Here is a 23,918-nt window from a genome sequence, read left to right on the forward strand (position 1 = left end):
AAAGTTACCTCTTTTTGGCCTGAGATTTCCTTGCGCATTGTGTTTTTGGCAAATCATGCATGTTCTTACAAACTCTTTTGCTGAAGTTTCGAAATTTAGAGTGTAAAAGTGTTTTGGAGATTATATCTACTATCCCTCCTGTTGACACATGGAGAGTAACTCCATGTGTCACTAAGGCTGCTGTTTTGTGTAGAGATTTTGGAAGTATTGGTTTTCCTTCACAAATCATCAAGTCATCTTTTAGTTGCGCTCCGCATTTCAGCCATTTCTTTTGCTCAGCTGTGGGAGCTGCTTTTTGTTCATCCTTTGTCAGTAAAATTGTTTCCCTTTGTAATTTCATAGTCATTCTTCTGATGTGCTGCACACTTGCAAATTGCTAAATGTCGCATCACATGAGGAGTTTCCTCCCATGTAAACAGATGTGTGCCATGATAAAACCTTCTCCACACACTAGAAACAAGAAACTAATTTCAACCGTTGTTACATCTTATTCACTTATTTTATAATACAGTTATTTTTTCAAATCTAATATCAATCAACTAATTTGCACATCAGCTTATAATGCGCTAAATTGACAGGTCAACAGAAATGCACGTTCAAAAGATTATCACAAAAGAGAATTTCCTGTTTTAACACCAATGTGAGATATAGAGGCACACATATAGTGTGTGCTCTAGTGTAAGCTGCTCTTCATTGCATGTATGTGTGTTAGTACGCTTGCATGCAGGGCATCTGGGCCTGTCTCACCCAAAAGGGCACTTTCTTAACAGTTGCCTTTCACTCGCGTGTGTTAAGAAAGGCAAATGTGCTTGTAGCAGTTGTGAGATTATATTACATTATACCTGTAATCAAAATGAGTGAATCATGATACTGCTGTAGGCCACATCATACTTCTTGTGTAGTCAGTATGTAGTTTTAGTTTGCATCACACTTCTTAGTTAAAAGAATGTGAAAATCATTAGATTTATTAGATAGGTTTGTATTATCCTATACTGCTGATTTACTGTGAGTGAGTTACACTGTTTCATGACATTTCATACTGCCGAGTTATGAAGAGAATATTGTATTCAGAGAGTAGGGGCCTCTCTCTTTTTTTTTCTTTGTGATAGTAAAGAGAACAGAGCACATGCCACGGGAGCGTCACCCCCACCCTTGGTGGAAGCAGAAAAACAGGGAGCCAAGGTCATAACTCAGGCTCACAAAGAGTCAGAAAGAATGTGAATACTTAGTTTTGTGGCTGTGGCGCATTTTGTATGGCTTCTTTTCTTTGTTTAGTAGCTTTCTGCCTTCACCTGAGGGTGTGCCCTAAGCATGTGACGTCAGGTCTCCATAATTGGAGTTTATTTAAAGATAAATAAGATGATTTCATATATTGCTCGCAGATCATGCACTAGACGGTATGTTGCAGTATTAGCCTGCTTCAACACTTAAACAAAACATCACTCTTTGTTTTATTATTATTATTATTATTATTATTATTATTATTATTATCCTGTCTCAAAACAGAAAATGAAATTGTAGTTGTTCTTGGCTGAGAAACACAAAACCTCTCTTTTTTTTTTTTTTCAAAACAAGAAACTAAGTTTTAATTTTTCAGCCTTGTCACATAAAACAAAACAGATAACCCAGCCCACAGCTGGCTCTGGACTTATCATCATCAAGGACGCATGGTGAGAGCCACTTCAGAAGTTACAGTGCTCATCACTCAAGCAACATTTTAAAAAAAGGAACAAAAAACAAAACTCAGCACACTACACAGAGAACAGCAACAAGACACAACTGAAGGTGTTGTTCTTGTTTGTTCTCCTTGAATTTTAGAATAAAGTTATTACATCTCCATTAGTAAATCATATGCCTAATCATTATGTGCCACTGTGATCCACAAGTATGATCACAAATTTATTTATTTTTCAACCCAACAAAACAAACAAACAAAAACAAAAAACAAATTGCCTATGGCATCAAGGTTTTGCATTCATATTAATTGAGTGTAAGCTGCTTTCTTCATTGCAAGTATTTATTACAATAAGGTTTAAATCATGCATCTTATCACTGAGTTCTAAATTCAAGCTATCTCACTGACCCTTTCCAAAAACAATTTCACATATAACAACTTGAGTATGTGTTGTCTGTTCATTAATATAGTTGTCAATTATTTCTGTCATTATTTTGCCTTCTTTTGTTTATGACATGGCGGACATCTCTAAACAATCATGAGTTCAGCCTTCAATTTCAACCCAATTATACCCTGTATTCTTGCAGGGTTCTTTATAGTCTAAAAACCCTCTTTAATTCTACTAAAAACAATCTAAATCTCTTGATCTAAAAACGATACACCTTTATTTCACACACACACTTTTAAATTGAGCTCTTTCAGACATCAGGACTCATCACACACACTGCCTTTTCTCTCAAACTTCTACTCGTTCACTCACTCCGCTATGAACCTTTGTGGTGTTATTATTACTTATGTTTTATCATTTTTGTACAAATCACACCCAATCACTCAAAACCTACTACTCACAGCATTCACACAGTCAAAATCACTCAAAATATGCTTCCACACGAGTATTTCAGACATGCTTTTCAAGATATATAGAGGTCACTCACTGTACATCCACAGTAATGAATTCAAACTCTATTTATACAATTGTAGTGAGCAAAACCAGCATCTCCATGCGCGTCACCGCTCCTCATTAGCTTGGTAGTGTCCACATATTTAATTCAGCTTCTCAATCTTGTAGCTTTAGCTGTTGTATACAGGGTTTGGCTCATTAGTTGTTAGTATAGGTTTGCTCTTCACCTTAACAAAGTCCCATCTAAAATGACAGGTTTACAAGCAGGTCAAGTGTCTCTATGCACCTGATTAGTGTAGTTATTTCCTTATTTTCTTCATCTCATATATCATTCCTTTTCAGTATTTATTTCTGCTTGGAGGGTTTCTTATAATTTAGTCAATGCATTTTCCCTCCCACGTGGGACATTTAGGTTTTCTTTGGATTTCTCCATCTATATGCACTAATTTGTCCGGCGCCTGGACATTTCTTTTCTAGCCACTGCTCGTCAGCAGTGAGTTTTGTTGTTTTATTACCCATTATTAGTTTATGCGTCTTTTAGCGCTTAGTAATACACACACACCTGCGGCACTTTCACTGGCACGAGAACAGAGAGAGGTAGCTGGCACGCCCTTCTACTTTCAAGCTATTCTTGAAAGCGGTGTCACCTTTACGTGATGAAACACGACCTTCCTCTCAGTTCACCAGTACTTCAGCGACCAACAGTAAACAAATTAGTGGAATAGTTCAGCCTTCTTATTGTGCTGTAGAAATCAACTAATTCCACCAACATAAACAAAACAGTACAGTACATTTATGCGCGCACTACCTTTACCCCCTACGGGGGAGCTGCCAGTCCGTAGACGAGCTCTATTTTAGTTTAAAATGCTACCAGCTCCTTCGGGCGAGCCCAGTTTTCTACCCCATGCGGGGGAGCTGCCAGTCCTTAGACGAGCTCTATTTTAGTTTACGTTTTGCGCAATCATTACTGTCTCAGAGTTTTTCCGTCTTACCTTAATGGTGGTTTCTTCAGATGCACCCGATCAGCCCCTGACGGTGCGGACCGCTTGTAAAACGTTGGCCAAGACCCGAATTCACGTCCTTGGGCTTTATCACGCACCTAGTGCGTGAGCTGTCGACAGACTTCAACGTGGGCTTCTCGCACCGACGGGACCTGGTGAGGTGCCTCTTATGGGAGCTGCTTTAAATAGCCTGTCCCATCCGGCTCGAAGGACCAAGAAATGTTAAGGGAAAATCCCAAACCGCAGACTGCAAATATAAACAGAAACACAATGAGACAGCATAATGAATCACATGTACATGGGTGAGCGTCTCCGCAGAGAGTCACACAGTGTACTTCTTTATTCGTGCATTTATAGTCACTGGTGCCCACACAACAGGGCGGCGTATTTTCGCTCTTCTAAGAAAAATGACTATACAACAGTATGTGGCTATCTTACTGGAACAATTTTTCTTAGTATTGCTTTGCCTGGTTGTGCAGCTGGCAAACTGATATATTTAAATAAGGTTGGTAGATGTTGTTTATATGCTTAAAATTGTCATTTTAGCACATTGCTAGATGGTTGCTAGATAAGCATAATTTATACTAAAAATAGGTGCCTTTTTTTGTTTTGTTTAGCAGCGCCCACTTGGTTGAGCAGCAGACCCATATGCCAAAAGACTGCAGGGGCCTCGGTTTGATTCTGCCAAAGGACATTGCTTGCACGTCAGTCTCCCTCACGCTCTCCCTGCTTTCCTGTCTACTCTCTACTGTTCCTGTCCAATAAAGCCTAAAAATGCAGAAAAACAAAAAACAACAGGTGATATTTGCTAGGAGATGGTTTCATAACATATCGTGCATAATTCAGTTTTTGTTTATAAGAATGGGATGTTATTATTAATGGATAAAGTTGTTACAATGCTTTTCTAATATGTTAATAGCTGCATAAGTGCTTTTAGTCTGTTGCTGGGTGAATGAAAGGCAGCCTGGTAACATCATGGTATCTGATACAAATATGATTGGTTGTCCAGCTCCTGATGGTGTAGGATGAGCTGATGGACAAAGAAACAAATACAGTGAGCTTTTGTGTATTACAGTGAAATACAGTAATCTGTTACTATTGTAATCAGGAGACTCAAAGCGACATTAGACTTTGACATGGGAACGTAGGGGCAGCCTCTATGGTAATTCAGGTTGGAGGACTTGTTGGGTTTCAGGGCTCTGAATAAAAACAGCACAGTCTGTGTTAAACTTCCTCTGACTTCCTCCAAAGCATCACAGGAAAAGTCACAAACATGCAAACCTCAAATGCACATGATTCTTAAAACAAATAAATCTGTTGAACACTGAACCTCGAGTGTTCCAGCGCAATCTAAAAAAAACAAGAGCAAATCTTTTAAAAAAGCACTAACTGTCTAACTACATTATTGCATGTGGCAGTTTGAAACAATGATGAAATTTCAGATTTCATCTGGATGTCATCATTGTCTATGGCTCCATCAGCAAAGTTTGGAGCTTCAAATTCCACCTTAAAGTTTCTGGGCATTAAGAAAGTGCTACACACTGAGGAAGAACTCTGGGGGGAAAACCACCAGCCATGAACTTTAATTACACCAGCTTATAAGAGAGATGCAGTTTCAGCTTCATCTCTATTTGCCCTGGCTCACCACAGTTATTGGAAAATAAGAAACAAAAGAGTGCATAACCCAACATTTCTAAGAAAGTGCAGCAATAACAGTGATACCCTTCTCTTCATGCGCTTTGTAATATCGCATATCTGTCGTTCCCTTTCTTCCCCCGGCCGGTGCACACAGGTGTGATGCCGTCATTTCCCCTTTTCAATCCATCTTTTAAACGGTCTGTCTCTGTCACCTTTTTATTGGTGCCGTGCTGCCTGGAGGACCACACGGACACACAGACAAAGACCGTGGCGCAAAATACAGAATCACCCACACACAGCAGCGCGTCACACACACTGTAGGGGTGGACAATATAGCCATCCCCTGCAGGTTAATCACAGAATGGTGTGATCTTTCTAAAGTCACTCCCTCCTGAACCTTTTGGTGGTGCTGGGACTCATATCGATTTTACACACATGTTGAGCTGTAAGAACAGATATAAAGCAGCAACACTATGTGTGTGTGCGTGTGTGTGTGTGTGTGTGTGTGTGTGAGTTAGTGATGTGTCCATGCTGTTATTTCATTATCCAGCTGATGATGGCTCACTTACTGAGCCAGCCCACAGAGATCAGTCAGTCCTGCAGTGTTACTAACATCTTAACAGGTAGCATTTGTACTGTGTTCTAACAATGCCAACAAATGACATGTTTTTAATTTGAGTCCCATTAACATTTGCCTATGACAAAGAAACATGGAGCAAAGATGCAAATTGTCACTGAGATCCCAATGAAGAGCCTGGCCTATTCTTTTTGCAAGAATGATGAGAAGTCATATAACAAGATGGCTTGGCTGATCGAGGGTTCATCCTACAACAAGCGAAAAAAGAAGAAAATAACAGACTGACTTCAAATGAAAAACCAGCAGAAAGATTTAAATAAGGTTTGGGATGAGCTGCACTGAAGAGAAAGCATCTTTGGAATGAAACCTCTGTGGGAATTACAGCATAGAGATTAGGATAAAATTTTTAAAAAGTTTTGTTTTCCTTACAGCAGTGTTTCTAACTGTGGGGCAGGGCTGCGGGGTCACAGCAGGTGGGCTGAGGACAACCAGGCAAAAGATATGAAGGGAAAAAAACACATTTATTTAGGCCAATGTTAGCATGGATCATTTTTTATTGTTATAAAATGGGGAAAAGAAATTGGGGTGTGGAACGTGAACGTTTTTCAACTTCTTAAGTAGACATACCAGAAAAATATTCAGCTGTTCAGAATAGAATAACCCTTGTACAGTAGCTTTATGTTTTAACGATGCACTGAGTGTGAAACAGATGTTTCTAAAAATATGAATTTGGCTGATTGTGTTTGGCTGTTTTAAAGTCTTTCAGCTCTTCATCACACTGTCTTTGCCCATTTAGCCAGCTCAAAACTGATGCAACACAACTAACAACCACGAGCCACAACAGTGAACATCATCTGTTTTGGAGATATGCCTGCGGGAATCCACCAGCCCAATGTCGGCTACATATTCGCTGTATTTTTCTTTTCATATATCAGAGATAACTCATAGCTAATAAATTGTAGCTACTTTTACATTTCACTAAAGCTGCTGGTGAAGCTCCAGGGCTCTTACATTAATCAACACATGCACATAAGTTAGAAAGTTAACAACAGTGAATCACTCAGAGAGAAGCAATAGGATGCATTTTAACTCCACCTCACCTCGTCCACCCACATGCTGCACAGCCACTCCTCTCAGACTCAGAGCAAGAGCTTCGTCTGCCTAGCATCAGAGTCGTGGATTTATTTATGTTCTAATCTAAATCTAGTGACCGAGTAGCTGATGTGACAACAGTGAGGGGGACTGAAGCATGACTGGTTGGTGTCTACAGGTGTGATGCCCCGTTTCAGTCACTGCTTAAATTGTCTGTCATGTTTTTATTGGTGTGGGCCGTCGCAGTTATCTGAAGGGAAACACGGATCTCAACAGGAAAGCCTCGCGTTCACCCTCTGATGACAAAAAGGGACGTCACCCAAGCACACCCTCACACACAGACACATTAAGCATAGCTCGCGTTAACATGCAAGCACAAATACAATATTATTAATCCCACATTACAGCATATCGGTGCCTCACATAGTGTGAATGTGGACGTTTCTGCAGTTTATCAGTCTTGCTATGGCCACATTTCTCTCAGTATTTGCAACTGTTTGTGTGTGCGCAGCTTGCCACAACGCTCTTGACACATTTTCTCCATTCAGCCAGCTAAACTCTCAATTTCCTGCCAGTGACAGACCGCCTCAGGCTGGCAATATAATTGTCTAAAATAGAAGAGAAGAGGATGCAATGAGGAGGGTGTGTTTGGAATACAGGAATGAGAACCTTTCTCTCTACCTTGCTGATTCAGAATAAACATTATAAACAGAGTGAGGCTTCTAAGTGATTTAAAATCTATCCCAGCACCCAACGCCACCATCATATTCTCTCTCACAGTTGACTGCCATTACATGCAGAGCAGCTAGTGGTAGACCTCCTAAGATTGAAAAGGTGGCTGGGCTGGCTGCACATGGTTTAAATGCACCATTATCACCTCTCCTGTCCTTGGAGGGTGGAGGCATTTAATAACTCCAGAAGAACAGTCACATTAGAGAAAACAGTGGTTGGAGACTGTGATACAATGGCATTTAATCAAAATGTCATTGCCTTTGAAATGGTTGTTTTGAAGATAGGAACCATGTCTGCGACCACTCGCAGTCTGTTGTCATATTCATTGAAACTTTGAGATTATTGCCTTTTTATTGATGCACCAATCTGCTATCAGTTTGGAATCAGCTCATCAGTTTGTAATTGGGTGGGGTCAAGCTGCCAATTACATGTAATCTGTTTGTGATAATATGGATTAACTGTAATAAACTGTCAAAAATCACAAATCTACATACACAAAAATTTCCCAATGACATTGTTGTACAACCAGAAACTGGAAGTTAGAAATTCGTCCACCCATAGTAATGTAGTTGCTGCAGGATGGCAAATTAACTGCGAAATTGGGCAATTATGCACTAATCTTGATTTTATAAAGCAGTACAACCAGAAAACAATCAGTTGCCATGTTATCTGTCTGTTTATTAATTAGAAGGCAGATCTTTGAAAACCTTCAGCAGTCTGTCAGAGAATGATTGCAGTGAATTGTTTGGAGACAGGTAGTCTCCCAACAGATGACTGCGCAATCTTCTGGTAAACAAAAGTGTTCGCCCAGAGGTCGAGGATGCTGCATGCTCAGCCTCTGGTTGACCAGTTGGTTCCTGAATAGAACAAAATGTAATGTAATCACCAGACAACCACTTATTTCTCCTAATTGTTCCTAATTCCTATTTTTCCACAGGGAGGTTACTATCCTGCTTTTACTATAAAGGCAGATCAAGGAAATTAACTGTAACACAAACCTGACTTGAACCAGTTTGAGCTCCGGACAAGAGCAAACAAACCACAAAGCTCAGTTTTGGCTGGACCCCATAATAGAACAACACAAACAGCAGGTGGCTAAATAATGGCTTCATGCCTTGAGGATTTTGCTCAGATCATACAAAACTTAATCTATGTGACATCATAAGATAAGACATTGGTTGAAATATTTCCCTAAATCCCTGATTGTGATGTTTAGCACACAGTCATCTTTTAAAAATGTTTTATTGCTGGTTATGTAAGACAAAATGAGTCCACCCCAGGACAGCATTTTGCACTTCCTGTCTGCTAATACTGTAATTTCAAACGCTTAAAGATATTTCCCACATCCCAAAAAAATCTAATAACATTTCCGAATGAATATTTCTGCCATCAACAGCGCACAGTTTTCCCCTGTTTAACTTGCTGCAGAACTTTCTACCATTACTGTTTTACACACACAGTGGCACAGACAGAGCGACACATGTAACTGATACTGCAGGATAGTACACATGCACACACTCACACACTGTTTTTTATGGCCCAGAGAGGAGCATTAGTACTGATTAAAGGACCTATTAGAGAAAAAAAGCAGCTGAATGTAGTCTCGCGTTATTTCCCCTGAGAAACTCATTTTTAAGATGCTTCAATAAGACCTCGCAGCTCCGCACACAAGGCCCGGACTCACAAATTGTTAATTTGAATTCAAATAGCTTACAGCTTTTCATATAATTCCCCAAATCGGAAAAAGAATTTAATCACCATATTCCAAGATGTTATCCAGATTAAGATAATCCTGCAAATGACAAATATGATTTAGTGGTTTGTTAGAAAGCTTCGATGCATCAGAGAGAGCAGCAAAGTTCAGTAAGATTATTTCCTCTGAGAAAGCGGACTTGAACAAATAACATCACACAGTAGCACAGGCGCACAATAACTCAACTACTGTTCATTATTGCTGCAAAAAATCCCAAAAACATTTGTATTGGGGAACAGAACTTACAGTAGGTGGAAAATACTATGGCTTTGCCTGAAGTCCAGGGCTGCACTTTCTCATGTCTTGGAGCTGCAAATGTCTTTCTTGTTTTCCTGGAGGTTAATTCTGCCTTAAAAAAACCCCAAAATAACAACAACAACAAAAATGTGCATGTTTTTTCATATCACGCCTGCCCATGCAGCTTTTACTATTCATTCAGAATTCCCTCATGTTTCAGGTTAACGAGTAAATGTGAGCTTGTTAACAGGCTGAGAGGGAGAACATTGAAAGGAGAAGAAGAAGAAATAGAGGTTGGGAATAAAAGAAGAAGAGACAACAAGAAAAAGACAGAAGAAGAAGCAGATTATAAAAGATAACAGAAGATGAATAAGATAAAAGAAGATTTTAAAAGAAGAAAACTGTAAAACAAGGAAATAGAAGAAAAAGACTCTATTTAGTACCCTATAGTGAGAAAGGTGTAACTGCATGTTTTCTTTACATTAACCAGAAATAATAAGTTCTCATAATACATGTACAAAAGCTGTTGTCCTTGTCAAAGGGTAGAAGAACCTCAAGGATGTCTACTGAGAACAATCCTGACTAAAGATGTTTTCACACATGAATTTCAGCTTTGTTAGAACTGATTAAGATGCATGTGCAGAGCACACGTCTGCAGCTCCACATTTAATGGCCTTTAACTTGAGTGGCCCCCATCGGTCTGATTCTACCAATGAGAGAATAGCTCTGGTACCACAATCCACAGCAAGCGAGTCGGTATCCCGAATTATACCTCCCACATGCTCCAGTCAGACAGCTCTATCACCTGAAATCAAACCTATTGTTTCCTGTAGTGAGAAAATAGCAGACAAACGATCTCCAGTTGTGTGCTACAGCGTTCCCACCATATGGTCCCAAAGTTTTCTGAAGTTTTTTCCTGTTTTGTTTCTGTGAAAAACTATTTTGCTGCGCCTGCCCAGAAGCTTCTGTTTATGTTGTCCCAGCTTACACAGCTGCAATACCAGTGGCTTCCAGGATTACATGTGTTTAAACACCAGATAAAAGATACTTCATCATGACACCCTCGGTCATAGTTGGTTAAAGCTTAGAAAAGGAGAAACTTCTGTACATCTGAAGAAGACTTTGGAGGTTAAAAAAGCCACTGAAACTATCCAAATGATGAGAAGAGTGTTGCCATGTGGCTGGAGTGATTGTGCCAGTTTTGAGCATGAAATTCTTGCTCATTCCTTGAGCTCCCAGTTTTTTTATTTCATTATTTTGCCTTTGTCTTCACATGGCTGCAAAAAACTACCACTAAAAAAAGCATCTAACTGTTTCCATCAGCAATCAGCATGTTTTTAAGTGTATGTAGTTAATGCTTAATAATCATCATCATTTTTGCCCCCTCCCACTCCCCACCTCTGTGCTCATCTCTGCACCCAGCCTTCCCTTCATGTCCAACAACAGAAAATGCACCAGTTAATTAAAGAATGGAGGGTCCATCTACTGAAGAGGTTTGTGACCCATACACCACAAGAGTGCAATTAAATCAAGTACCCGCTGGCAGGAGGAGAGACAGAGAGAATAAATATGAATACATTCCTTAAAAATCTGTGTGCATGTATGTTTCCTTTGATGCCAGAAGTGATGTCATTATGAGTCACGGGCCTGTGTGGAACACCTTGTTTGGGTATTTTATGTTTTAAAAAGGCAGAATAATCACTGAAGATTAACGCAACATGTTGTAAGTGGTTCTTAGTGAACTTGGCATCAGGACAAATCTGTGTTCAGTACCAAAACTGGTATTGGATGCTGCTTTTTGCAATATTTATGCTGTTATAATCGCTTTTTCTTGTCTTTCCTGTGATAATTATTATGCTCCAAAGCAACCATGACTGGCCAAAATGTAGAGTTCCATAAAGGGCTGGCATTTAAAGTCCAGGATCAACTCAAGTTTACCGCATCAGAGATCCACAAAAATACAATCATAACCAAAGCAGAATCCAAAACCATGGAGACATTATGTAGCCATCCCCTTCCTGTGAACTTAATACCATGGGGAAGAATATCTACTGTCTGTCTACTGCAATGAGATTACAGCTCATCCAATATGCAGAAGCAGGTATGCTAGGTATGAATTTCAAACAGTCTGCAAAGAATCTCTTATTATCAAATGGTTCATAGAGCCAGACTCATAAATGCATGTGTTTAAGCTCCGAATGGCAGAGAGCGTGACGGCAGCATCAACCACAGAACTGGAGCGGAGCTGTTTGTTGGAAATTTGATGAAGAATAATATGTCAATCTGACTCATAACTATGCCTGACTGATGTTGTCGACTTCTAAGCTGCAGGTTGTTCTATGAGAAATGTTTGATTGACTAATCCAGAAATACATAAACATGACGATGAGAATAATGCAAAATTAATGTTACGTTTACATCACTAAAGCCCAACGCATAATATAACCCCTTAACCAAAGTTTGCAAACCAAAGCAAGCAAGAACCCCTCGGGGTCCATTTCAGCCTGGTTATATTTTACCACAGCATAAATCACCATAATGAGCATGCAGAGTGGGAACCAGAAGAAATGGAAAATTTGCACATAGCTTAGGCAGATGGCAGATACAAAGTAGCAGCTAGTTAGCAGAGAGCAAATGCCTTCACTCAGACACGCACAGAGCAGCACAGGCACCAACATGCAAGCAACTTAAAGAGTTCAAACTTCAAACTAACAGGCAAACTTTAGTTGGTGAAGCGATTCAGCCGTCGTCCTCGGTGTCTCGGGGCGGAGCGGTCCTTTGGGTTGGGCCTAGTGTTGCAGCATGGGCAGAAAAATACCCCGACTTCTAACTTCGTGTGTGACTGATGCGCAGCAGGTGATCTGAGCTTATCAGTACATCCAACACCTCCTTACACAAACCCACTTCCACAGTTTGGTCTAAAGATGGTTGTAGCTAGCATTTGCAGTTTTCACATTTAAAGGTGGGTGGGTGCGTGGGTGAGCAGTCGTTTCTCATTTTACCTGATCATTTTCATAGTTGTTTTTTTTTTATTGTTGCTTGAATCACTTGACGCTGACCTATGAATCACTCAGGCATGACACACCAAACTCAAGCGATCATTCACCGTTGTGTCCACACTAAACAGAAAACTCAGCAAAGAACCACTGTTAATTTACCACTGTCTAACCACTGTTAGATTTTTCCTATTTCTTTGACTGAATCTACGATAAAAGCCAAGGGTAGCAGAAAAATACATAAAATAGCATTTTTGCACTAACAAAGTGATTCACAAAGTGCTGTAAGCCTATGACTTTTATATTCTGGCATGCTGTGCAGAAAACAAATATTGACACAGGACCTCAGAGATGCGTCTGGCCATTCAGTTGATCCATCTACTGAAGCCTCATCAGAAATGGTCTCAGGTGAAGTGTGGCTGTCAGGAAGGCTGCTAGAGCTTCTAAAATATGTTTTGCAGTCAAACAGGGCATTTTAAGTTGCCCTATTAACTTTCCAATGAGAAATCCTAAGGTGTGTTTTTTTCTTAACACTTCCTGACCTCGGCTTCACCCTCACCATTGCCATTTTTAATTACATCACAAAAACGTATATAGTCTTCTTCTGCTTTGTGGAAATCAGTTATTCTCGTTTGTGTTGCATGGCTGCTAAATGTTGACATGGTCTAAAAAGTCAGTGTTAGCTGAAAAATTTGCAGTCCCTGTTTGTTTTCCTATCTTTGAGAAGAAAAGCCATAAAAACTTCCTTTCTTTTTTCTGTCTTTTAATTCACATTCATTTTTTTCTCCCCAAATAACAGAGAGAACCTGTCTGATGAGGCTTACAGGCTGAATTTTGTAATGAAATCCTGTGAGAGGGTAGTGGATTAGTGAGCTTCAAGTTGTCTGTTCACATCTGCCTGATTGATACCTCAGATTCTATGTATTTTTATTTAAAACACAAAGATTGTAGATTTACATAGTGGAACAGGTTACAATAGGTGTTTAGTATAAAATGTATATCCACAGCATTGACGCTAAGAAAGTAAACACAGTTAAATGTTGTGGTGCACCCCAATGTCCAATCGGATAGTTTGAAAATGGTGAGTGTGGTGTTTGTCTTTGACAGAGGGCAGACGAGCACGAGTATCAGCCTACAGGTGCGTGCCTGATCAAAAGTTAAAAAGCTCATGGCAGTGTTATGAGACAGACATATGGCAGCCTCATTAACATAGTGCTGAAGTGCTGAATCACACCCGGGACCGACTCAGACTGTCCACCGGCAGCCTCCCACGTCTGACACAGTGTTGGACTTTGGTGTAATTTGATTGAAAGGGAGCTAGCACACGATCCTCTCTCAACTTTCTGACACATTTTTGATTTCTTTTTCGCAGGTTTGAATTGAAAGATACGTTTTGCCCAATTTCAGAGGTGGGACCTCGCCGCTGGGTAAAAAAAATGTTAATTTAAATATCCTCCCGGTGCCAGGTCAAAGCTCACATAAAATAAAAAGTCTGAATAGGAAAATAAATGGAAAAAGAACAGTCTGACACAGTTACTGAATGAGAAATGAAGACCAGCGCAACAGAGAATTACTCTAAAATCCATTGTTCATATACAGCAAGTGAATGATTGGTGTACAGTATTGTGAAAATATTAGTTTAGCTTGGTTTAGTTTGTGCAGGTCCACTGGCTTTACTGACATTAAACAACATTTCATAACAAAAGGGAGCTGCAATAAAGAACTTTATATGGTTAAAGGTCCAGGATATATCCCCAGGGGAGTTAGACTTTCAGGGAAGAGCCAGAGAGTGAAAATATCTTTCAAAAGTACTTTAATACCTTCCTGTAAACTCAACAGTACCTGAACTAGTGAAGAATTTAACAGGATTCACACAAATGCTGCAAACAAACGGCCATTTATATGCACCCAACAGGTGTAACGTACCTGAGTCCTGTATGTTTCAAATTACAATTGTCACTCAACTAGATCCAAAGTCTCAGTGTTCCAATAAAATATATATGCAAACAACAAAGTTTAAAATGAATCCTTTGACTCAGACAATTTGATGATAGCTAAAATAGATCATTTGGTTTTAATGAACTTTTAAAAGCACAGTTTGCACTTCAGTGTGTTATTATTCCAGCATTCGAATCTGTAAAATATATATGAAAGGGATCCTCATGCTGTTACTTTCATTCTGGCCTTCAGAGACACTGAATTTTTATTTTATTTTATTCATTTATTAATCAAACATTAAAAAGCAGAATTTTATTTCAAAACTTCTCTCTCGTGGCCCGCTCAGCTTCTGTTCGGGGTTTTCAAACAGACGTCAGACTCATTTCCTACACCTCAGTAACAAAGCCACATGTGTTGTATTAACCCTACATATTCACACTCATAGTCAGTGCATCACTGTTTCACGTATAAGTGCTGTACCCAAAAGCTGTGATTAGGATTTTTTCTTTAATTAAGTACTTCATAGATTGACAAAATGATCCCACTTCTATTTAATTAAACACTTTAAAGATGCCAAGAAGACACTGGGGATGTTTTTACTGTTGAAAGAAAAGCTGCTGTTCACAGAGCAGATACACATTCATCGCTGATGAAGGTACGCACTCAGACAGGAGATAATATAAGCAAGCACCGTATGTGTTTCTGATCTTTAACACTCCCGTCTGTTTGATTACATGATAAATCCACGAGATCCACGAAAAAAGAAAAGAAAGTCCCAGGATGATTTTCAGCCCGTCAGACATGAACAGTGCTTTTGATCAGCTAAAGCTGTTAGAGCCTTCCTGCAGCTGGCGAAGGCACTGACCTGCAAGTTTGTTATCATCTACAGCAAACCAGTTAAAGATCCCCAAAGCGTCTCTTTACTGGATTCAAAATACTAACCCCTCATTTTCAGTCACAGGTGTATTTAAAGCTGCCACCTTTGTCCCAATCCTCTCTCTCGTAGATTGGCCTGGGTACATGTGGAAGTGTGTGTGTATGTGTGTGTGTGTGTGTGTTCATTATGCTTTCTAAGTTTGCATGCATGTTTGCGTCTTCACTGGCGTCAGCGCTGTCACTTTCTGCGCCAGCACCGGGCTCCTCCCACAGGCTGAGGCCCCTCCCCCTCCCTCTCTATCAGTATAAAGTATGGTCTTCCCTCTCACTCTCATACTCTGTCACAGCCTCATCGGTGAAGCAAAGCTCACTATCTTCAAATCAGCCTCTCCTGGTTTACTTCAACAGCTGCAGGTAAGGTTTCAAATATTCTCTGCAGTTTGTTTCATTTTAAAACTTCATTTTATTTCTCTGTTTTCCTGTCACAGGGGGGTGGTTACACACACTCACCAATGCTTTGAGAAGGTGTCCTTTCCCCTCATTTTCAGTTATATATACGCTGAAAATGTTTATCACAGTGTATCTTTTTTTCTGTTTATTTAAGTGAGTGGTGGCTTTTAATGAAAGAAAATTATATTCACACATGAGCCAAACAGAATTATTAAAAGATGATACAATATTTATGATTAAAAGTCTTTAAAAAGTAATAGATGTGTAAAAATAGATCCATCCTGAAAGCTGAGCTGAAAGAGAATTATGTAGCTGCCAGATATCCTTTACTGTCTGAGTGTCCATATGACCACATAAGAAATTAAATTTTGCCCCTAACTTTTATGTGGAGGAAAACTCTGTGTTTGTGTTTAAATGCTCACAGAAGCTGTTGGTTCTGTGCACATCATTTGACCTTTGTTGTGGATAACATTATCATTCCAAGAGTTGGAATTTTAAAAAAAGTAGGAAAGAAATTCCTAATCACTTTTCATAGGAGCTATTTTTTTTTATTTTTTATCTCTGTGTATTAACTTAGTAGTGATGGGTAAAAGTGTTATTTTCTCATTTTGTTTTCTAATGAGAGGAGAGGAGAGGAGAGCTGTCACATACATTACATTACCACATCATTACCAGCCCATTTCATAATGAATGAGAGACAATGACCAGCTGCTAAAAGGAATTATATTAGCATGAGCAGAATGGCTATTTACACCACTGCCGTGTCAGTTTAAACAAATTATTCAAACCAAACGTTTCACTGGACTTGTGATAAAATCACACAAGAAGAAACTCTCCATTTCAGTTGGTTTAAAACTGCAGAAGGGGGCGATTTCACCTGCATGTCTGTAATGATTTGACCAGTGAACAACAACTAGAAGACGTTCTGGACTGTGAACGGTACAAAAGGATCTAGACTAAGAACAAAGACTCAGTGCATGAAATAAATGAAAAATCTAAAACACTTTTAAAAAAAATTTGTTCTGCAAAGGTAGATACCATGGCAAAGTTATGCTCTCCTGCATATCTATGTTCCGGTGTTTATGGGCTGTAAAAAGATCATTCCTTGACTTATTATTATTAACACAGAGAGACGCAGCAGAGCGCTGTAACACTGTGACAGACTGAGGCAGTGGGGTTTTTGATTTATCTAAGATTGAAAGCCCCCAAGCAGCTTTTGCTGTTGGTTTTTATCTAATTATCTACTTTAACTCATTTTCCTTTGGAAAAAAAATTCTGGATTTTCTCATTCATCAAAGATAATATGCTGCTTTGGCAGGCTTCAAGATAAAAATAAAATAAATAAATAAGCAAAATGATCTTCTAATCAAATTAATAAGAAACATCTATAAATGTATGTATTATTATGTTTAATTTTATTATATGTATTTATATGAGGGGTTAAAAAGGTTTCACAAACATGCCTCTGCTTGTGAGTAAGCTTCATGTATTGATTCTGGGTGACACCGACTGTCCTGTGAGCCCCGTTCAATAAACCAGCACATAGATCAACATTGAACTATAGAGACCGCCACTCCAAACAGCACATACATATACATGTATGTGTCTGTGTGTAAACATGAAGCCGTTCTGTCACAGGCAGAGCAGGAGAGTATTTATGAAGCATAAAATAATGTTTGCTGTAGTTCGAGGCAGAACCATTCAAGCGTCATCTCTTTCTCACCCAATGTGTTTAAATGACCTGAAATTGATTTATTGCTGCTTTTTGCAAAGCCAATGTTGCCTGCATTGGTTTGTTTTCCCTTAACAAGCTGAGGTGAGACAGTGAAAGAGAGAAGAGGGCAGATGAGAGGCAGTAAAGAGCAAATAAAGACTAACTGGAAATGTGCTACTGAGTTTGTTTAACTGTTATTCTCTCCCTGTCTCTCCATCCAGCCATGAATGTAGGCATCTGTGTTTGTGTTATCCTGGCTGCTTTGTCCAGTGGTTCCCTGAGTCTGCCTTCACAATCAATTGTAAGACACACACACACACACACATAGACTGAGAGAGAGCATTTTAAAATACTCACACTCACTCACATTATTATTATCTAAACAGCGCGTACACGGCCAATTAGGGGAAGTGGAGTAAGACCCTGATTACAAACTTTAATGTCTAAATTGCTTCCACGTAATACAATTGTATTCAATTTTCCACTGGAGGATAAATATTTTTTTTTTTCATTTGAAAAAAGTGTTGTTTTTATTACTTTTTAAATGTATTATTTCATAAATACGTTATTTTCTTCACAGACAGCTGAAAGTACAGCTCTTCTCTCAGGCAGCGGATCTCTCCCTTCTCCCAGCCTGAAACGGCAGGCTCGCTCCGCTCCAGCGCCCCTCTCAGGGCATCTTATCAACTACAGCCAGCACCAAGAGGACGCAGACACTCCAGACAGCCTGAGCCAGCTTCTGGCCAGACTCATCTCTAGGAAAGGTGTGATCAGACGTATGACTGCCGATACAGAATAAGAGAACGAAGGATGGGAAGAGAAAATGAAATGACCGCCTTTCCCTTTTCCCTTTACTTATCATCTCATTACATGCTCATATTTCCCTCTTCCCCACATCCATCCTTCTGCAGCCTGCGTTCATTCATGCTGTGTTTCAGTCCCACCATCTGGCATTTCCCACCTCCCTCTGGCCTCCTCTCTTCATCTTTCCATGCTTGCTACTCCCCTAACATTTCGGCCTGCGCCCTCTCTCATAGTCGTCTGCCTACCTCCTGACCTCACTCTCTGCTCCCTCTGTCACCGCGCATCGTTTTTTTTTCTTTCAAGTAAACGCTGTGTGACTACAAGACCTGCTGAGCACACAGACAGAAATAGAAACACAGCGAGTCAGCATGAGTTAGATCAACAGTCTCATTTGGAAGATATACCGTATATTATTATCATATAGTATGGGTAGTTTAAAAAAAAGAATAACAACATCAGTTTTATGAAATGCAGTGAATGTTTTCTTTTGTTAAGTTTGCTTTTTCCACGTCTCCTCTAGGCTCTGCCTACCACACCAGATCCTCCCTCAGCAGCAGAGCCAGTGGTCTCCCCCCCAACCACAGGATAAAGGACAGAGATTATCTCGGCTGGATGGACTTCGGACGACGTAGTGCAGAGGAGTACGAATACTAGTCCTGAAGGCACAGCTTTGTTTCTTCGAACGCTGAGCCCCAAAACCTCCAACATCCCCAGTTAAAGTTTTTATTTTTTAAAAATCTGAAGCCTTTTTCACACTGCACTCTCAGCCCACCAGAGCTGACTTAGTGAGAAGTACATCTCAGCACATATCCTTCAATCTACAAACCACAAACTTCAATCCAAAACTTACGGCACATTATTGTATATTTGTGTTACTGTTAAGGCCAAAGCCAGCAATGCTTGTCCATTCCACAGTGCTTTCTTAGTCCCTCATTCTCTCTATGGTTTGGATGGTAATCACTAAAAATGAGTCACAAAAACAGTTTTTTCATGGAAAAAAGGTGTTTTGATTTCTTAAAATATGGGGTCATTGTAATTTTCTAACCAGCATAGAGTTTTTAATCTGTTTGGGAGTACTTTCAGAGTTTGATAAATCAAAAATAATTTAAAAAACAAACAATCTTAAAACTGTGATAAAGTTACATGAGTAGCTCATGATCTGCTAATACTATTAGGCATTGGTTACACAGCAGATGCTTGTTAGCATGAAGTCATTGTTAGTTAAATTGTTTTTGACAAATGCAATGTTGGCTTTTTGGTGTTAACAGATCAGTGAAGAAACAGTAGGTCTGGTATAACAATGGGAAATGCCACATTTCCGTTTCAGTTGATATACAGAGCTTAACAAAGAAACACAAATATTTTAGCAATGAGTCAAAACTTGTTTAAAACTAAAAATGATCATTTATCATTTAGTATGCAATAAATAAAGTGAAATCATGTTTATATGACTAAATTTAAGCCAGTGCTCTGAGAACTGCACTAAAAACATCATTTCGATTAATATGCTGCTGGATTAACCTATTACGGAAACATTAAAAATGATTTTGGCAATTATCAGTATTGTTAATTTCGGGCTTCTGTGACATTAAACTTACACTGGGTGGAGATCTAATTAATTTGTTAAGCACTGTAAATCCAAGAACTTCAACTGTTAAAAGGCAAGAAAAATCAATGTCTTAGGATTTAGATATTCGTATTTTAAAGTCCTGTTAAAATGTTTAATTTTACTGACCGTTACTGTATGAATGTATCTGTAGACTTTTAATGTGCCCTTAAGGTGTCCTCGGCAAACTAATCTTCATAAAATTACACAATAAACAAAACAAAAACTACACAACAATAAAAAGCATGTTGTTTCATCTCACGCCATGCTCAACACTGAATGTGACACATCATTCAAAAATCTTTGATCATGCTAGAAACTGGAAGAATTGGGTGAAAAGTGGCTAACATGGCAGGCTGCTGCAGTAAAAACTGGGATTAAAGTGTGCAGTGTGAAAAGGGCAAAACAGGTTTTGACAAGCACAAAGTGTCGTCTGTTTGATACCTGAGAGTCTCCCTGACTTTGCATAACGGACTTCAGTGGCAGACACAATAACATCAGGATGCTGCAGATATTAAATCTACAGATTAGAAATGTTTTCTTTACTTTTCTTTCTTTTTTTTTCAAAGACCTTTATTATATATAAAGGTTAACTCTTGTATTAAATCATTTGTTTCTACAGATTCAGTAGAACTCCAAATAAAGCTTTGTTTTCCTCCAATGTCAGCAAGAAATTCAAACGCTTTCTTTTCAGTCTCATGATGTTATGGTTTCAGGGCACAGGTGGTGGGGCAGTTCTCTATATAGTGTTAGATTTGATCACTGCAGAAGAGAAAGAACGGATTTCTCTTTTTTCACAAACATTTGGTGCAACCCAGTGTGGGATTTCACCAAATGAAAGCCAAAACATTTTTCATTTGTGCCCACTATAAGTAAAATAGCTTTCCCGGGATTAGCATTGGGACAAATGAGCTGGTAGCTAGAAAAGGTTATAATTTAAATCAGACTTAAGTCTCAAAGAGCTCATTTTGCCTTTAAAAGTGTTTGTGTTCGTGCCTGGGGATTAATTAAAATGGATTATGTTAATGATCTGTTAGTCCTAACGCAATGAAGTTAGGATGAGTACTGTGAATAAAATAAAAAGCCCTAAAATAATGAAAACAAATCTCCTGGTGAAATGAACTAAATGCTGATAAGGGGCAAAATAAAAATGATCTTCCTCACTCACAAATATGAAAACAGAAAGACATATTAAACTCTGGCTCTGTTTCTAATTAAATTTGTACTTGAAGTCTTTGTGTGTGAAATTGGCAAAAATGATACTGATATGTGCTCTTTGATGAACATGTGGAAAGGAATTCTCTTCCGTTTATCCAATTTAAAGTCACGGGGAGGCTGGAACTGATCCCAGCTGCCATAGAGTGAGAGGAGACACCCTGAACAGGTCGCCTGTTACAGGACCAATACAGAGAGACAGATAACCATTCATAGATTTAATCAACTTACCGTGATATTAACTTACCAATATTAGTTATGATGTTATGACCATGAAAAATCCCATCATAGCTCAAAGACCTTATACTAAAATATTATCACAATAGAGTACTTCTGTCCCAGATTGCAGGCTTACTTGTGATTCATTCAAATCTACTGGACGTTGGACCAGTGAGGCCATGAGATAAGTGAACCATTTTGAAGAAGTCTGTCACAATTACTAAGATACACTACCTGGCTTAGCTTTGATTACAGCACGCATTCGCTGTGGCATTGTTTCAATAAGCTTCTGCAATGTCACAAGATTTATTTCCATTCAGTGTTGGATTAATTTTTTTTTACCAACATCTTGTACTGATGATGGTAGTGTCATGGTCCTGGGTCGCTGACGCAGCGTTTTTGAGTTTATTGTCATTATTTTCTAGTTTCTTCTGATTTTATATTACAGTGCGTTCACACCGAACGCGATAGACGCGACCAGAGCTTCAGGTTTACATGTAAAGTCAATGGAGGAGCGCGATGAAGCGACTGGGGGGTCCCCCAAACTTCAGAAGCAGATTTGCGTCCGGAAAACGCTTTTCTGCCTGATTCGCGCGACCAAGTAGCGGGACTGACGCATTTGAAGCGCGAAGTAAAATACGCGCTGCAGTTTGTGTGGTGCATTTTGTGCATTCGCGCTTATCGCGTCTACCGCTCAAATTGGAAAAATCTGAACTCCAGCTTCAAGTGGCGCCCGGGACAACCAATCAGGAGCCTGGTGACGTGACGCTCTGGTCTAGTTCAAAGGGGCAGGTCCAGGCAGAGCCCTTCATTCTTCATTCAATATGGAGGAAAGGCTCATCAAATCCGTAGCCAACCACCCGGAGCTGTATGACACCAGCTACTTTCTCTACAGAGACAGGAATAAAAAGGACCTAGCTTGGAGGAAGATATGTGAAGAGATCGGGCAACCTGGTAAGTTTATTCATTTCTCTTTTGAAATTTTTGACTGACCCGGGGAAGCCGTGCTAAAGCTAGCAAGCCCGCCTACTGTCCCGCTATTTTCTCACTGATGTACAAATACCTTTCCGCTAACAAGATAATGTTTTTTTTCAGAGGACATCTGCAGGAGAAAGTGGAAGAGCTTCAGGGACACATACGTCAAGGAGAAGAGGATGGAGAAGGAGAAGAGGAGTGGGTCTGCAGCAGGATCGGGGAGGGAATGGAAGTTCTTCGCGGTCATGGGGTTTCTGGACCCCTTCCTCACCCCGCGGGAGACTAGCGGCAATATGGTGGGGACCGTGGAGAACATCCCCCCGGAGGACCAGGGCCAGCCCGAAGAGGCAGCAGGGGAGTCCCAGTCAGAAGGTATGATAACATTGAATTAATGTAGGCAGTTAATTTATGCATGCTTTCATATAGGTATATATGTTATTGTTTATTAATAAACAGCACACAGTGGTCCCGCTGTTCATCCGTCACTGTCTCGCTTTTTCGCAAATTTTTTTTATTGCACAGTACAACTTTCAACAATGCGCATTGCATTCTGCAGCCTGATCGACAAATCTCCTCCGTGTCGTGTCTCCTGCGCTTGCCAAATTTATCATGTTTGGTTTTGATAACCTTCACGTCCAATAGAAAAAACAGCACAAAAACACCCATAAGTATGACCCTCATTCGGAAATAGACACCTGCACCGGGAGGGAAAAAGGCGCACAAAAGTGGCGCGCAGACGAAGAAAAAACGCGGTATAATAATACTTTTACGTTTTAAAATCTGCGAAGGTTTTCACTTTGAGAATCAACTTGTGAGAACTGTGACTAATGTTCATGTATGTGTGAAAAAAAGTGTATAAAGTGCGTGGCGAGGGGCTAGTTATTCTGAGAACCCCTGCTGCAGTAAATGAGGGACCACTGTATATAATTTCTCTATGACTATTGTTTTCAACCTGTTAACATTTAATATTGTCTTGACAGAGCCAACTGATTCTGCAGCAGAGCCATCCCCTGTTGCTTCTCCTGGCTCCCCAGTCCCTGGTCCCTCCGCTCCTGCTGCTGCACCCACAGGTATGTAATTGTAGTAACAGATGTACAGCAAGCACTGATAGCTTTTTACTCGCTTGAATTCTCTTGTGATTACCTTTACTAAATATCTACAACCAATCTGATTATATCCTGTTTTTTTTTTTTTTCAATGTTGAAAATGAAAATCTAGTAGCAGCCTTCTCATTACTTTGTGTTGTTTTGTGCTTTGTTTTACAGGCCCACAGAGGAGGACAGCTCCGAGGCGGACGAGGGACAGGTCCCAGGACGGTCCATCGGCGGTGGAGCTGGCCATCCTGGAGTCCCTGAAGAGGCCACGCCAGTCTCCAACGGAGCATTTCCTCCTCAGCCTTGTTCCTGCTCTGGAGAGCATGCTGCCTCAGAAGAGAGAAAATGTGAAATTTCAAATTTATAAATTAGTTTTTGAGAACAGCACAGCTGTGTTAAATTTGGAAACATTTGACCCTAGCAAT

At 39.7% G+C, this 23,918-nt stretch overlaps 2 protein-coding genes across 2 annotated transcripts; both read left to right on the top strand.

Moving 5' to 3' along the window:
• The first annotated feature begins 15,690 nt into the window (after positions 1-15,690).
• ccka (cholecystokinin a) lies at positions 15,691-20,670 on the top strand. Its single transcript, XM_003443678.5, has 4 exons — positions 15,691-15,830; positions 17,802-17,881; positions 18,161-18,344; positions 18,905-20,670. The coding sequence occupies exons 2-4, from the start codon at positions 17,804-17,806 to the stop codon at positions 19,036-19,038; spliced, it is 396 nt and encodes a 131-aa protein (XP_003443726.1). The 5' UTR covers positions 15,691-15,830; positions 17,802-17,803; the 3' UTR covers positions 19,039-20,670.
• A 1,286-nt stretch (positions 20,671-21,956) lies between these two features.
• LOC112848266 (transcription factor Adf-1-like) lies at positions 21,957-23,633 on the top strand. Its single transcript, XM_025911809.1, has 3 exons — positions 21,957-22,378; positions 22,520-22,771; positions 23,380-23,633. Exons 1-3 carry the CDS (start codon positions 22,249-22,251, stop codon positions 23,475-23,477), a joined length of 480 nt encoding a protein of 159 aa, XP_025767594.1. The 5' UTR covers positions 21,957-22,248; the 3' UTR covers positions 23,478-23,633.
• Positions 23,634-23,918: the final 285 nt, after the last annotated feature.

The sequence above is a fragment of the Oreochromis niloticus genome, linkage group LG11 (assembly GCF_001858045.2).
Source record: "Oreochromis niloticus isolate F11D_XX linkage group LG11, O_niloticus_UMD_NMBU, whole genome shotgun sequence".
Classification (NCBI taxonomy): Eukaryota; Metazoa; Chordata; class Actinopteri; order Cichliformes; family Cichlidae; genus Oreochromis; species Oreochromis niloticus.